The 15,094-nt window shown below is 44.1% G+C and overlaps 1 protein-coding gene across 2 annotated transcripts in view; it reads right to left on the minus strand.

The window, feature by feature from the left end:
• The window catches only part of TMEM259 (transmembrane protein 259), a 29,855-nt gene extending 14,761 nt beyond the window's left edge, over positions 1 to 15,094 (minus strand). Inside the window, exons 1-3 of one of the 2 annotated variants that reach the window (XM_032786490.2) lie at positions 14,445 to 15,094; positions 3,204 to 3,470; positions 837 to 960 (exon numbers count right to left, since the gene is read on the minus strand). In XM_032786490.2, coding sequence (XP_032642381.1) covers positions 837 to 960; positions 3,204 to 3,470; positions 14,445 to 14,675 — 622 coding nt within the window. In that variant the 5' untranslated portion in view covers positions 14,676 to 15,094. Of the gene's footprint in view, positions 1 to 782; positions 961 to 3,203; positions 3,471 to 14,444 lie in introns of both variants that reach the window. The other variant, XM_032786418.2, reaches the window with a different exon arrangement.

Raw genomic sequence — 15,094 nt, forward strand, 5'->3', positions numbered from 1 at the left:
CAACTGCCTTGAATCACAGTTTAAAGGATAACTCTTTCTAAAAGGTGTACAATATTAGCTGCTAAAATCACGTTGCAATTGAAGTAGGGAAGATAAAAGCAAGATGGTATTCTGAATGATGTGATTCTAGCGTCTCCATCCCTTGTAGTCTGCCAGGGTTAAGATCAGTGGATCAGTACAAATACTTTCAAGACCAGTTAGCTATTCCTGGACAAAGGATCAGAAAATCCTTACTAGTACTATTAAGAATATGAATTATAAATTAGATTTACTGATTCCACCACCACCCCTCCTCCCTTGGGACTTTCTTGCACTCCCCTAGAGGATAAAAAGACAACAGTTGCTCAGGTGAATTATGGGGGAAGAGGTGAAGCGGAGTTTGGTTCATCTTCTTTTGGCCCATCTGGCATTGGCTACTGTCAAAGACATGATACCAAACGTAACAGTTTGTTCTAGTATAACCACTCTTGTGATGCTTTATCAGTGTGGCCTGCCACAGCTGGAGGATCAGCATAACAATCCAGATATTACTGGCAACAAGAGATTTCAGCAGACTTCACAGCACAAGCCTGCTCCCTCCCCAGCCCACCAGCCAAAGAGCAAAGTTCTGCAGAATCAAAGTCAGTATTTGTCAGTTTCACATCATTCGAAGGCAAGGGGGACATCTGGAAAACACTGAAGGTTGTTATGCTAGTGCCTCGAGAAGCCAAGAGGAGTGAAAGGGAGGATACACAGGTCAAAGGGGAGGAGGGAACATGGATACCAGTGTAAGTTGTCTTTACCTGCTCTGGCTAGCATCTCAAACTCGGACACAGTCTCACTCAGAGGCTGCATACCTTTAGTGGTCGCCTCGCTAAACGAGAACTCCTGGCTTTCGTTCTGGGTCACCTGGGTCAGTGTCTCAGTGCTGCTTGCCCGGGGTGGCTTGAGAAACACCTTGGGCTCAATGTCCAGTTCAAACTGTTGAAAAACCATTGGAATGAAAGTAGCATTAGTGGTTATTTCGATTCTGGGCTTGCAAGCCCCTACCCCATCCAGTTAACAAGTCAAACACTGAAACATGAGGAGGAAAGAGACATAAAACCCAACCTTTGCAAGCGTTTATAGTCACACCTTAAAACAAACAGAGCTTTGGACTGACAAGAAATGGTGGAAGCATGGGGAGAAATGCGTCCTGTTTGGAGCTGGACGTAGGGTTCTTGTGGGACTACGCCAGCCTGATGTGTTCAGGGTAATTACCCTCTTACACGTCACAGAGTCCCAGTAGACTTCAAGGACAGAACGAGCTGCATGATGTTGACAGCCTGCTCGACCATAGACAAACAAACTGTTGATAAGGCAGCACAAAATCATTGCTTATCACATTTCTGAACCTGAGGTGGCTGCACCAGTAAACCAGAACAGCGGACTAGGAGATCCCAAAGTGAAGGGCCCCACAGATTAAAGATTTTAAAAGCCAGGAGGGTAAGGGGAGTGAAGTTACAGAGCCTGTATTTAGTTACTAGCATTCATGTATGTGAGCCAGCTATGTGGATGTGATAGCCAACTGCTGAACTGAAGAAATGCCATGAACTGCACAGGTACATTGTATTTATCTATATATTTATGGCTGCGTCACCATAATCTACCACCCCAAGTTTTATTCTACCACTCCAAATCCCTTTGGAGCTTCAAACAGCTTCCATATTTTTATCTGAACCCACCAAAGGGAATATTTCTCTCCCATCCCTTTATGTGTTGATTTCCCCCTCTAAAGCTAGCCCTACCCTGGAAAGGCTAAGATTCAGTCCAGGGCTAACAGTAGCTTTTCTGTGCCTAAAAATATCACAGCTTTTCAGTCTGGTGTGTTGTAGCCCAGCAGATTAAAAAAAAAACCAGAGCTTTCTACCACTGGAAACGGGACGTGCAAGCTGGCGAGCTGACCCATCAGCTGGGGAAGGGGAAGTCACGTTGCAAACAAAGGCACAGCTCCAGTTCTCTTCACAGGGCTCTCTGTTAACAAAGATTCAGAGCAAGTTGCCACCACCCAAACCTTTCTCACTGCCCTATAGCTCTTTTCTTCCAGGCCTTTCACAAGCCTCCCTGTTGAGGTTTCCCCCACAACCAGCTCCTGATGGTGTCTTCCTCTCAGGACTTCTGCCACACAGCTTCAGAGAGCCCTTCCCCTTCCCCTGAGTATCTCCTCTCTGGTCCCCTACCTGATAATGCAAGTTCCCCTTGGACACATGACTAGAAACGGGCGTATGACCTGCATACAGCTCTCTGGTTTAAAGGGCCCAAAGACCCACTGCCCAGTTACAAGATTTCCCATGGGACTCAGCACTCCTCTCTAGCTCTGACAGGGACCATGGTTTCAGACTTTAAAGCAGAGGCGTTTTTAGGTACAGAAAGGCTATTTTGGAGGTGATATTTTCCATTTGTTTGTTTTCATTTCTTTTCCCCTCTGGGCCCTATACTCATGGCACTTAACATCACCAGGCTTTACAGACAGGGAGGTGCAAACAATAATCCCAACACAGTGATTTTAAAACCTCTAAAACATACCTAAAAATAGTTTTGCTGTAATATATGACACAGGGGAAATACATGATGACGTGGGATAAAGGCTTTATTGGTCTGAGTTTGGGAGATCACATTACCCTCACACACACACATGATGTGCTGGAAGAGGACAGCACTTATCGCAAACAGATGCGCACATCACTCCATGGTAAGGGGGAATCCAAGGAGAAGCAGAAAATGTTATTGCTGCTGCTCAGGAAAATTTCAGACACCTGTGCATCTGAGTCAAGCTATGCAATAGCGCAGCCCCAGGAATGCCTAATGGCACTTCATGCACGGTCTGCTTCTGAACAAACTCCCTCCTGCCCACCATTTTCAAATGCACTTTTCAGTGCTTGCAAAAGAAGTGATGCAACAAATGGGAAAGGGCTGGCTGGCACGGGGCATTTTCCACAATGGGCCTTCAGCTCTAGAAATCACATCTCTCACTGGGTCAATGGAGATGGAATTTACTGGCCTCCATTGTATGTCCCAAGGCCACTCTAGTCACACAAGTTTCTGCTTGAGGCGGCATTTGGAGATGTCAGAGGTTCTTTTTAAATTTAAGGGTGGGGCATAGGAATACAGATTGGCTTGGTGCCAGTGAAATGAAGTTCCTGCAGGGAACATGGAAACAAGGGAGCAAATGGCTAAAACTTTACCTTGACGGAGCTGTTTTCAAACATCTCCACAGTCATTTCCTCCTCTTCCTCCTCCTCCTCCTCATGCATAGACTCAATCACCATTCCCGGGAATTTCTCCACCTCGCAGAACTGCAGGAAGATGGGGGCTCGGCTGGAGTTGCGTTGTATTTCCACCCGCAGGATTCCATCGCGCGGCCACTTGTCCCGCACGTGCTCCAGACAGTTAATGGGAGAACGGGAGAAGGCGATGTGAATGTAAGCCAGGATGAACAGCACAAACAGAGCCTGAAACAGCAGGAAACAAGGAAGAGATCATGAATACAGGCTGGCTCCTTCTAAATCTGCTACTTTTACAAACTCACATGCTTTATAGAGGTTTCTTGCTAACCAGTAAGATACGTGGATGTGTCTGGGCCAACAGACACAGAAATAGCCTAGATCTTTGAAGCGTCCCAGTCTTGACAGTCTAAGCATCAAAATATTAAACAGCCAAAGTTCCTGGAACCAGTTCACCTCTTCAGCTGAGCAAGGCAGATCCAGGGAGTATTTTGCCATGAACCTGCATCAGCCTCTTGTCACACCTTGTAAAGCTGAGGCCTGTTTGCTGTGGGTGGATATTCAAGAGGCTTCATTATACCTTTCATAGGAGTAGAAATTGGCCTAGTGTCATTGACCAAAGTTTCCCCATTCACACACTTGTTGCACAATGTGATGTGTGCTGAGTGGCTGCCATCCCAGAAGCAACTGTATTTCAGCAGCCTTGTATGTATATTGTTTGGGTTTGTTCACATGCTGCAGGGATCTAAAATGTTAAAACCTGGGCCAGATTCTGACCCAAAATAGTAGCATTTTACATTCCTTTTGCACTGGTGTAAATGCTTGCACAAAGGGGCAGGGCAGTAGATAATCAGGCACCCAGTCTTTTCTGAATAGGAGGCACAACAACAGTTACTAGCAACTGAGTTGGCAATAATGGTTACCAGATAGTGGGTTGTAATAGCCATCTAATATGGCAGCAGAGGTCCGTTTCAGAGAAAGAAACTGTCCTGGATACCTCTGGGAAGCACAAAGTTTAACTTCCCGCTTTTCCTCAAAAGTAACCTATCTTCCAGAAAACGCACACCACCCATTTACCTTTGGCTCTCCTCACTCCACTCTCTTGTGCTATTTTCAAATGCTTGTTTGTTGGCAAACAAGCCACCACTTACTAGACTTTCCAGTCTGACCCAGAAACTGGTTTCCAGCGGAGAGAATAGACTGTATGAATCCACTGGGCTAGAATGTTCCAGGAAGTGTAACTCTAGTAATTAATTCTAATGTATTTATTCCTAAGCCTCTAGAATTCAGTTTAATATTGACAAGATTCTTGCTCAGGTTGGTGCCAACATGCAACCTTTGCTCAGGAGATATCACAAGTCATGAGACAGTCACTGGAAATGTTTTAAAGGGACAGAGTCAGATAGTTTTAGGTCTTATTTCAAAGACTTTCACTAAACTTTTCTGTTAGCTCTTGTGATTTTTTTTTTTTTTTTTAAGTTTCCAAGGACAGAGTTTGAATTTAAAACCATTTCCTTTCTACTTGTAGAAAACACTGCAGAATTGTGCTAGTGAAAGAACTAAATAGTGAAACTGACCAGCCTATTTTCATGCCCCATGTTGAATGGAGCTCAAAACAAAACACCAAACAGTGAAAAATAAGCTAAATTTTTTTAAAGACGCTTTTGACCTTAATAAACCAGGGCTTTGACTAGAGCAGACAAGGACATTTTTTTAAATTACAGTTTTTAATCTAATAATGATCCATTAACAGCAAAGTCCCAGAATTTACTAGGGTGAACATATTGGGCTAGGGGTATATGTTTCACTAAGAAACCATCTTTGATGAGTGCTAAATGCTGCACATTTTCATTAGCCCACACAACGTAATGAAAGGAATGAGGATGGTATCCCAGGATTAATCAAATCCTGTAAGAACATGACTGTGAACCAAGTATAGCTATCCCACTACACAAACCTTCCCAGATACAACTAGCCTGGCTGATTTCTGGCATGGTCGAACTCCCCTACTGTATCTTACATATGCAGGATGCACTCAAAGTTTGTATTCAGGCTTCCTGGGATACACTATCTTTGGTGCTTGGCTGATGTTTAAATGTGGTGTTATTCCTTAGCTGGCTGTTCAGCTGTGTGCTTTTATTGTAAGGGAGCTAAAAAACCCTCAACAGTAGAAGTATCTGGATTGTTTGATGTCTAGATCAGACAGTACTCATTATTGCCAAGGCAAAGAGTACTCAAAAATAATGAGTCAGACCTGCCCCAAAATCATGATGTTAAAATATACTTTGGGTTCTTATTTGCCTTCGGGGCTTTGAGCCTGTAAGGTGCAAATCAGTATACATTTCCAAGCATTTCTCTGCAATCATGAGATTGAATTTCTGATCCAGCTTTAAAATATCTATAAACGCCTCTACACCCAGCCACAAGGCTGTTCCTTCCCAATATTAAGCAGCAATTCTGCATCATGGGATCACCTTCTCCAGGGAGGGCACGAGGCAAACAATGCTGAGTCTATTCCCCGGGCACTTCCTCTGTGAAAGTAAAAAATAAAAAAAAAGGCATCCAATCCCTTTAGACTGTATTTTGGTGCCACTGAGACCATCAACAGGGAGCTGGTACCAAATTAAAGCAGGTAACACAAAAGAGCTACTACACCAAAAAAACATGCTCCAACTGGGGACATTCCTTGGACACGAAAGGTGCGTGGTGTTGTATTCATTACAGGAAAATTGCCAGCTTAAAGACTGTTTTATTTTAATCTGGCTTCCAACAGCCCCAGCTCTGCAGTTCCTACCACTGCCCCCGCCACCTGACATCACCAGAGGTGAAGGAAGCAGGATTTGAAAAAGAGCGCTAAGATCTGTGGGAAGGATTAGTGACCAGGTGGGGAAGTCAGGCATTTCAAACCAACAAGGGCTGAGGCAGAAGCCTGCAGCTACAAACCTTTACTATTTCTTTGTAAACATCATCTGATGGTCATATTTTTCTTGTTTGTTCCATTTTTAAGGTCCCTACAGCTCCAAAACACAGGCCAACTGAGGAGAGACTGACAGATTCACTTTGATTATGCTTCTACAGCTGATGCAAAGACAGGGAGAGGAGATGTCCAGAAGAGGCACTAAACACCCCCCTCCCCCCCACCCTCACCTTCCAGGAAAGTTCTCCCACTATTCTAACTGCAACTCAAAACATTGGGAGGAAACAAGGAGTGGTCTTGGGGCTAGGTACTGATACTCTCTTACAAGCCATTAACAAGGGGGACCAGAAGATTCCTTCCTATGACCCTAGATCATCATTAGAGGGCTAAATGGGGGTGGGGGGAAAATAGAGGATTTAAGCAACTTTCTGTGAAAATTCAAGACATTGAGGCAAAAAGCACAGTGAGACCCCCAAAAGAATAGATATTTATGTGGCTAAGAAACAGATCTGCAGTTACACTGGTTAGAGGCTCTCTCACATATGGCACTAGTTAGAGTAAAAACATATAAGGTACCTCAATCCTTATTTTACAGGATATAAGCCAATCACCAACAGCTCAGGGTTATGAATCTTTCATTGTTGTTTGCAGAGTTGTAGCTGTGCTGGTCCGAGGATATGACCTAAGGAAGGGCTCTGTGGAACTCGAAACCATGTCTCTTTCACCAACCTAAGTTGGTACAATAGAAGATATTAACCTCACCCACCCTGTCTCTCTTGGAGTTAGGAAGACATGAGAAGCTAGTTATTGGATCATGGAACATTATATCTAGGAGAGAATGTTTCTTTTTTTTTTCTTCTTTTTTGCCATTTAAGTGCAATGATTGTATGATGAAGTTTTCACAGTGTGTGTGTATATACACACACACACAAAATATGTATATTTAACTGAATTATGAAGGTCACATTTCTGATCTTTTTACAATTGCCTTGAGGTTTCTGAACCTGAATATTGTTTCTTGCCCATTTCTTTGTTTTTAAATAAAACCCTTACGGTTGGCATTAGGTAGGAAAGTATGTTTCATAAGCAATCTTTTTGACTGTTGGCCAGATAAAACAAGTATATCTGTATCTTGCACTGGTTTATATAAAATTTGAAATTGTAAAATGTTAATTTTAAAAATAACCAGAAACTTGTTCAAATTTCCCATGTGTTAGCAGACTCTACCCATACGCATCAAGACACAAATCCTGCTCCTATGGACTTCAATGGGACCAAGATTTGGCCCAAAATGCTGGCTGCATATTCCTTACGTTCTATAACAGGGGTAGGCAACCTTTCAGAAGTGGTGTGCCAAGTTTTCATTTATTCACTCTAATTTAAAGTTTCGCGTGCCAGTAATACATTTTAACGTTTTTAGAAGGTCTCTTTCTATAAGTCTATAATATATAACTAAACTACTGTTGTATGTAAAGTAAATAAGGTTTTAAAAATGCTTAAGAAGCTTCATTTGAAATTAAATTAAAATACAGAGCCCTCCCGGACTGGTGGCCAGGACCTAGGCAGTGAGAGTGCCACTGAAAATCAGCTCGTGTGCCGCCTTCGGCATAGGTTGCCTACCCCGTTCTATAACATCAGTGGATAGTGTTAGCAAATGTGACACAGGATATCATTTCAGCCTTTGCCAACAGCAATGGCGTCACAAGGACTGCATGTTGGGTTTTCAGGCAGAGGATTTTTAGTCCCATATAAGACCTATATGAAAAGGCAGGTCTTATCTTCTCTAGCTTAACCAGATTCTTCCTGAACTTCATTCACCTAGGCTGCTAGCTACTGGGAGAATTCACTGCATGGATAATGAAAGACAGTCTCTCTAATCCTACATGTCCACTGTTGAAGGAAACCAAAATTAAGGGGAAAGGTAGGGGTCACTTTAGTTTTGTTTACAGAGAGATTCTACCATACCCTCCAAACCTTTCTAGAGAGTCATGTTTAAAACAAGTGGGCTTCTTGAGTAGTTAGAGCATGGCTGCAGATCTCAGCATAGGCAGGGCCTTAATGATCTTTAGAGGATGAACCTATTGGTTTCATTTATACAAGACCTGCAAATGGTACAGCTTCAGCTTTAGAGAGTATTTCCAGATCATTTGCAGTTTTCTTTCCATTGAATTCTCTCTATTTTAGAAAGCCAATATATTCTCTTTAGTAACCCGAGATCTAGACTGGCAAAGTTCACTTCAAACAAGCATTCCTTTGATTTGTTACTACGTTAACTGAACAAATAGGAAAGGCAACTTGAGCTCAGTAAAGAAATGTTAGGCCAGGTCTACACTGCGACTTTAAATCGGTTTAATGGCCGATATACCGATTTAACGCTGTACCCGTTCACACGACGTCGTCATTAATATCGAGTTAAACGGCTCCTTAAAATCGATTTCGGAACTCCTCCCAGACGAGAGGAGTAGCGCTAAATTCGAAAGTGATAACTCGGATAGGTTGTGTGGAATGGAAATCACATTAATTGGCCTCCTAGAGGTATTCCCACATGCACCCACTGACCGCTTTCTGGTCCGCAATCCGAACTCGCGATGCGTGAGTGCCGGTAACAGGAAAAAGCCCCAAGACCTCTTAGAATGACATTTCCTGCTTTCACGTGTCAGCTCCTGGTCAGACGGTGGCGTGCAGTTCAAATGCAAAAGTAGCTCCTTCATTAACCTTACGGGAATCTAGATTGATTGCTGTATGGCGAGAAAATTCTGTTATAGAGCTGCTAAAGACAGGAAAAGCCAAAGTGTTTTGAAAATGAATCCAGATACACAGCGGTGCGTGACAACCGTAAGGGAGCCAGAGATCAAACGGATGCTCATGGAGGAAGGGAGAGGATAATGAGGCTACAGCTTACCGAGTCTCCACAGCGTCTCTGAAAACTATTTGCATTCTTGAGCTGAGCGCCAATGTCTGTAGCTAATCACGTGTCTTGCGTGTTTCACGGAAAGCTCGTCAGTCCTTCCCCCCCCCCAGCACGTTAAAGAGAATTAAAATAAATAATTTCCTTGACGTTGTCAAATGTCACCTCCTGTGTACTGAAATGCTGCTGGCAGAGAGTACGCGAGGTTGACAATGGTCAAGGATACCGTTTGTGATCTCGAGGTCCATGATTGCTGATGCTATGGCGTTTGCTCAATGCACTCTGGAAAAAGGCACCAAAGGTTGTCTGTGGCCTTCACAAAGGGGGGTGAGGCTGTACCAGCAGCACCTGGGCTAATGTTTCGCCCAATCAGGCACTGTGCTTAACCCGGAAGTGGGAACTATGGGATAGCTGAGGAACAGCTACCCACAGTGCACCGCTCCTGAAATCGATGGTAGCTTTGGACCATGGACGCAAACAATCGATTTCGTGATCCCACTGTGGACGCGCTAAACCAATTTTATTAGATCTGTTTTGTAATATCGGTTTAAGCTAATTCGAAATAATCGTGCAGTGTAGACGTACCCTCAGAAAGAGTCAAGAGATGCCTACAGGCAAGCTACGACTGCGCTGCTGCGTGGACCATACCAGCATAATCACAAAGCCTTACCTATACTAGCATAACCCTGTCAGGGTAGGCTGTATCTACACTATGTCAGGGTTTTTTCAGTTAAGTATAGAAACACCACCTCCCCGAGTGACAGGAGATAGGTAAACAGAAGCATCTTCCACTGACTTAGCTGTGTCTATACTGAAAGTTAAAACACCACAACTATGTCGTACAGCGGTGTGGATTTTACACAAGTAGAATGCCAACCTAAATTTTAAGTGCAGACCAGGGCCCAGTCTCTGTTCAGTCAGGTAGGTACTAGCATTAGATTGGAAAGAGACATTACTAAATCAAGAATAAGACCGAACTCTCCAGAACAGAGGTTGTCTCCACCCTGCAGGATGGGGACCCAATCCCAACTGGGGCCTTTGGGTGTAAAGATAACTAATAGTGAGAGGAAAAACACATCAAAGAAAGCGCACACAACTTCACCCAGCCACAAGACTTGCTCAAACCTTTTAGTTTGTGCTCAGACCTCAGACACCAACATTGGTGTGAAGCACAATGGGTGTCCTGCTGGAAAGCACAGAACAAAATACGCTGGTATAATGCTTTGGTTTCTGTCTGTACTAAATAGCTGTTAAAATCACATATGGATTGAAGCAGGATCATGATAACTGGAATGACGTAATAGTTAGCGTATCTTGTTTGCTGAAACGGATGTTTTATTTCACAAAAAAGGCCTAGCTCAATCATTTTGATGGAGGAGAAACTGAAACAGAATTTTCTCTTCACCATACAAAATACTTCCTCAAACTATTAGGAATAACAAATTCTTCCCATTAAAGCATATGAAAGACTGCAGAACTTTATGAGGCATAAGAGGCACAAATAGCCTCAAGACACGCAACCTCTCACCAAATCAGAAAAGGAGAGCAATAGCATTAAACCCTGCTACTACCATGTCACCAGCCCTATATTCAGAACCAAAACATTCTGCATGAGCTTCGACATCATAATGTGGCAATAAAATGACTGAAAATTAATCGAAGCAGCGTTCTTGGGGCTGACATGCAAGTGAGCGCACCGAGCAATCTCTCTGGATATTCTACAACCTTCAGTAATCAGATTTTCAACTTAACAGACAACACGGCTCCTGCCCTCCATGATCCCCAGGCAGAATCTTTCACCCCCAAACACCTTAGACAGCTAGCATCAGAAAGAATCTCAGCTCTTGATTTTACAGACAGTAATCCTAGCTAGATCCTAAAATGATCTATGGTCTTAATATGAATGCCATGCACTTTGAACACGCCATTATGCAGCACAGATGCAAGAAGTCCTCCAGTCTAAAATTCCTCTTATTCCCTGCATGTTCACTGTAGATTAGTAATACTAAACTACCATTTCTCAACAGGGTACTTTTCAGTGAACCACATTATACTGAAACTATAGAGGGTTTCAGTTTTCACTCAAGGGGACTAATGTCAGTATTAATCAACAAGAAATAACTAGGCACCTTAAAGACTAACAGATTTATTTGGGCACAAGCTTTTGTGGGTAAAAAACCCACTTTTGTAGGTGCATCTGAAGAAGTGGGTGTTTTACCCACGAAATCTTATGCTCAAATAAATCTGTCTTTAAGGTGTCATCGGACCTCTTGTCATTTTTGTGGATCCAGACTAACACAGCTACCCTGATACTTAGCAGAAGAATGTGATACCACTACAGCCTAATGGATTTTTACCACCTTATTTTGAGGAACAATCATGGCTGATGTTAACAAATATATGCAATAGCTTGAAGTGCAGGTCTCCACCAAGAATGGTGAGCATCTAGAATACAGAACTAGGGCTGAGTTTTAGGGGTTGTTCGTTCTTCAACTTCCTTAAAGTGCTTGATCATTGGGTAACAACTAGTTCTAGCTACTCATTATCCTTGACCTCCTCTGCAGGAGTAAACAGACTGGCAAAGCTAGGCAGCTACACCGCAGATTTGATTAAGAAGCTGTACGAAGACATCTTCAGCTACGAGGGATCAATAGATAAGGCAGAAGTTAATACGTACAAAAGCTCACCTAGACACTGGCTCTGCAACTCAATACATGCATTGAAACCTCAGCAATTGAAGGAGCCCTACTTAAGGCAGTACAAGAATTCACCCCATCACAATAAATGGCAGGATCATGGCTTAGATCTATACCCAGACTGTTTAGCACTCTAGAGACAGCCAGCATCACACCATGTCCGTACTTCAAAAGGGCATCTGCTTGACATCTGGTCAATTAGTTAAAGCACTCTTACGTATGCCACTTCCCCCAGAGTCCCTGTTTTCTACCTGACAATTTAAGACTTCTTTTTAAACTCACTCCTAAGGTAAAAGTAGGCTGTTCTGCACAGGTATGCATGGCTAATTCAGCTACCCAGAGCTCTGCAACAGACACTACTAGCTTGGCTACAACTTATTCAGCGTAGTCTGCTAGTCCCATCCCATTTCAAGTTTTGAAGCATGCATTCACTTAGTTATAGAAAAGTGAAAGTTAAAAAGCCTGGCCATTTCCAAGAAAAACTAAAGATGCTGAGTGAAAGTGTACTATTAAGGTACACTTAATGACATCAAGGTCATTCTGTTATGATGAAATAGGCATTGTTTTATATTTGAGAATACTGTCCTGACCATTTGTTTCCTTCTTTTAAGTGATTAATGCTACTATAATGTAAGTATATTGTTGTCTCTTAGAAACGAATCACTTTTTGTGAAATTATGTAAAATTAGTACTGGTGAAACACACGAGCATAAATAGTAACAGAACACCCCTTCCCAGATCTCACTAACATGTTCATTTCCGATCTGCAACTTCTAGGAGTGAGAGGAGTTCAGCATCTATGGCCTATTTAAACTGCGGCCTCCCTGCAGAGACTGCCCATAAGGGAGACCAATCAATACCAGCTGTGGTTGCGTAAAGGTACTAAAAAATGCAGACAAGAGAACAAAGTAGTTTGTAGTTTTCACACGTAGCAGGCTCAGGTAAGCAGTGTTTTCTAACACATGATAAACTCACCTCCCCTCCCCTTTTCCCTAATATGGACAACACCTATTTCTATCCACAACTGTCTTTCCAGAAACCAGGTTGAAAACACCAAATTACTTCTCATTGCCTGCATAATCCATCAGAAGGCAGTACGTGTTAGCCTACCAGTCTAGGATGGACTAGAATCAGTGACCTAGATATGAAGAATGGACTACCCCACTGCCAAGCACAGAGGCTATCCAGTGCACCATTGCTAAGAGGTCTTCACAGACCAAAGGCCCCCCCCCCAAATCTGTATCCTGTACCGTGGAGCTCAATGAGATGCACCATCCTATTTTGATGGTGTTATACTGAGGAGTATTATACTTGGGTGTTATACTGAGGAGGAAAAAAAAATCATGTGTATACATCCAGGAATATTCCTTCCAGATTTAACTTTGATAAAATGATAGACAGTGTTTCCCATTCCTCTGGCTTCAATAAACCACTTTGTTAGAATAAGTCAAAAGTTTAAATCTAGGAACTGTTAACAAGAGGACACAATAGAATCTCAGCAGCACAAGGGAAGACTCCCAAACTGATATAAGGTTTTATAATCTATTCACTCAAGCTTTTGACCAGAGAGAGAAATATGGAGGCATTTCGGGAGAGAGACTATTTAGTCTGAGATTTGTTGAATTATTCCTTTTCCTCATACATGGTTAGACTATGACAGTTAAGCCAGTAGCTCTCCTGGGGAATGCTGGCAGCCACTGTGTCGAGTCATTAAAAACTAAAACAAAGCACAGAAGCACAGACTGTAAGAGACAATGCTGCATCAGCAGGGAAGCAGACTGAATCTACAGGACTTCTCCACTTCTAACTGCCACGATTCTATGAATGTAAGAACACAGGAAAATGCCCTAACAAGCCTTTCAATTTATTAAAGGGACCCTAAAGGGTACACCTATACTGCTGCTCAAAGCGGGCCTCTGAGCCCAAGTAGACAGACGCACACTAACACTACTCTAGCTAGCATGCTAAAAAAAGCAGTGTGGATACTGCAGCATAGAGACTAACCACCTGAGTTCAGATCTAGAGGGTTGGGCAGGTTTGTATTTGGGTAGCTAGACTATGCCCTGGCCTATGATGCCTAGCTTGAGCAGAGCTAACACATCTGTCCACCAAGGGTACATCCAGACTACCTGCCGGATCAGCAGGTAGTGATCTATCTATTGGGGATCAATATAACGCATCTCATCTAGACGCGATATATCAATCCCCGAACGTGCTTCCGTCGACTCCAGAACTCCACCAGGGCAAGCAGCGGAAGCGGAGTCGACAGGGGAGCCGTGGCCATCGATCCCGCACCATGAGGACAGGAGCTAAGTCAAAATAAGATACACAACTTCAGTTATGGGAATAGGGTAGCTGAAGTCAATGTATCTTACATCGACACCTCTTCCCTCCCCCCCAGCGTAGACCAGGCCCAAGACTCAGAAGCATGCTCCCAGCTGCAGTGTATAATAACAATCACAAGGGTTCATCCCTTCCTAACGAATAGAAAAATACACCTGCCTAGTGGGAAAGTATCTGTGGCTAGTATAGGTGGAGTTAGGTGGCTGATCCTAGGGTAGCTGCAAATCTTTCCTGGGGGTAAGAATTGTTTGGCAGCAACTTGATTGAACTGCACTGGGGGGTGAAGAGTGGATGGAGAAAGTCGCTCCATTTTATACATACGTAGCCCTGCCCCTCACCTTGAGAAGGACGAAGAACTCGAAGATGCGGCGGAACGAGGGTGGGAAGAGGCGTGCATAGGTTACAGCCATCTTGAAGAAAAGGGCATGGAAGAGGCGATCGCGCACATTAATCAGGGGGTTCTGGTTGAGGTTGGGGTTCCGTACCCCTCGATTGTTTCCACCGGCGGCCCCACCACCCCCATTGTGGTTCATGGGGTGATTGTTCGCATTGGGCTGGTTCTCCGACATCCTGATCCTCGGGGGTGGCGGTGCCGGGCGGTTACCGTGCACACTTGCAAAGGCAAGAACCTGAAGGCCTCACTCCCCTGCAGGAGCTCCAGCGAGAGAGGCTACTTTCTTCCCGCGAGGAAGGCACTCGGGAAGAGCTCTGCTGCGGCTCCGACCGCCTGAGTTTAGCCCTTCTGGTGGGGTGGGAGGACAGGAGGAAAGAGGCTGCTGGGCCTCTCAGGGGGAGTTTCCCTTGGGGTGGGTGGCTCAGTGCCGCTTTGCGGGGGGAACGCGACGCCCGGCAGCGGGGCCTGGGGGCTGTGAGCCGGAGGGGAATCGCTGCGGTTTCTCTAAGCGGGGAGGGACTCGAGGGCTGCCCCCAGGAGGCTCACACCCGGGGGTCCCCGGGAAGGTGACGGGGGGTCACTAGGCTCCCCCTT

The sequence above is a fragment of the Chelonoidis abingdonii genome, chromosome 11 (assembly GCF_003597395.2).
Source record: "Chelonoidis abingdonii isolate Lonesome George chromosome 11, CheloAbing_2.0, whole genome shotgun sequence".
NCBI classification, from domain to species: domain Eukaryota; kingdom Metazoa; phylum Chordata; order Testudines; family Testudinidae; genus Chelonoidis; species Chelonoidis abingdonii.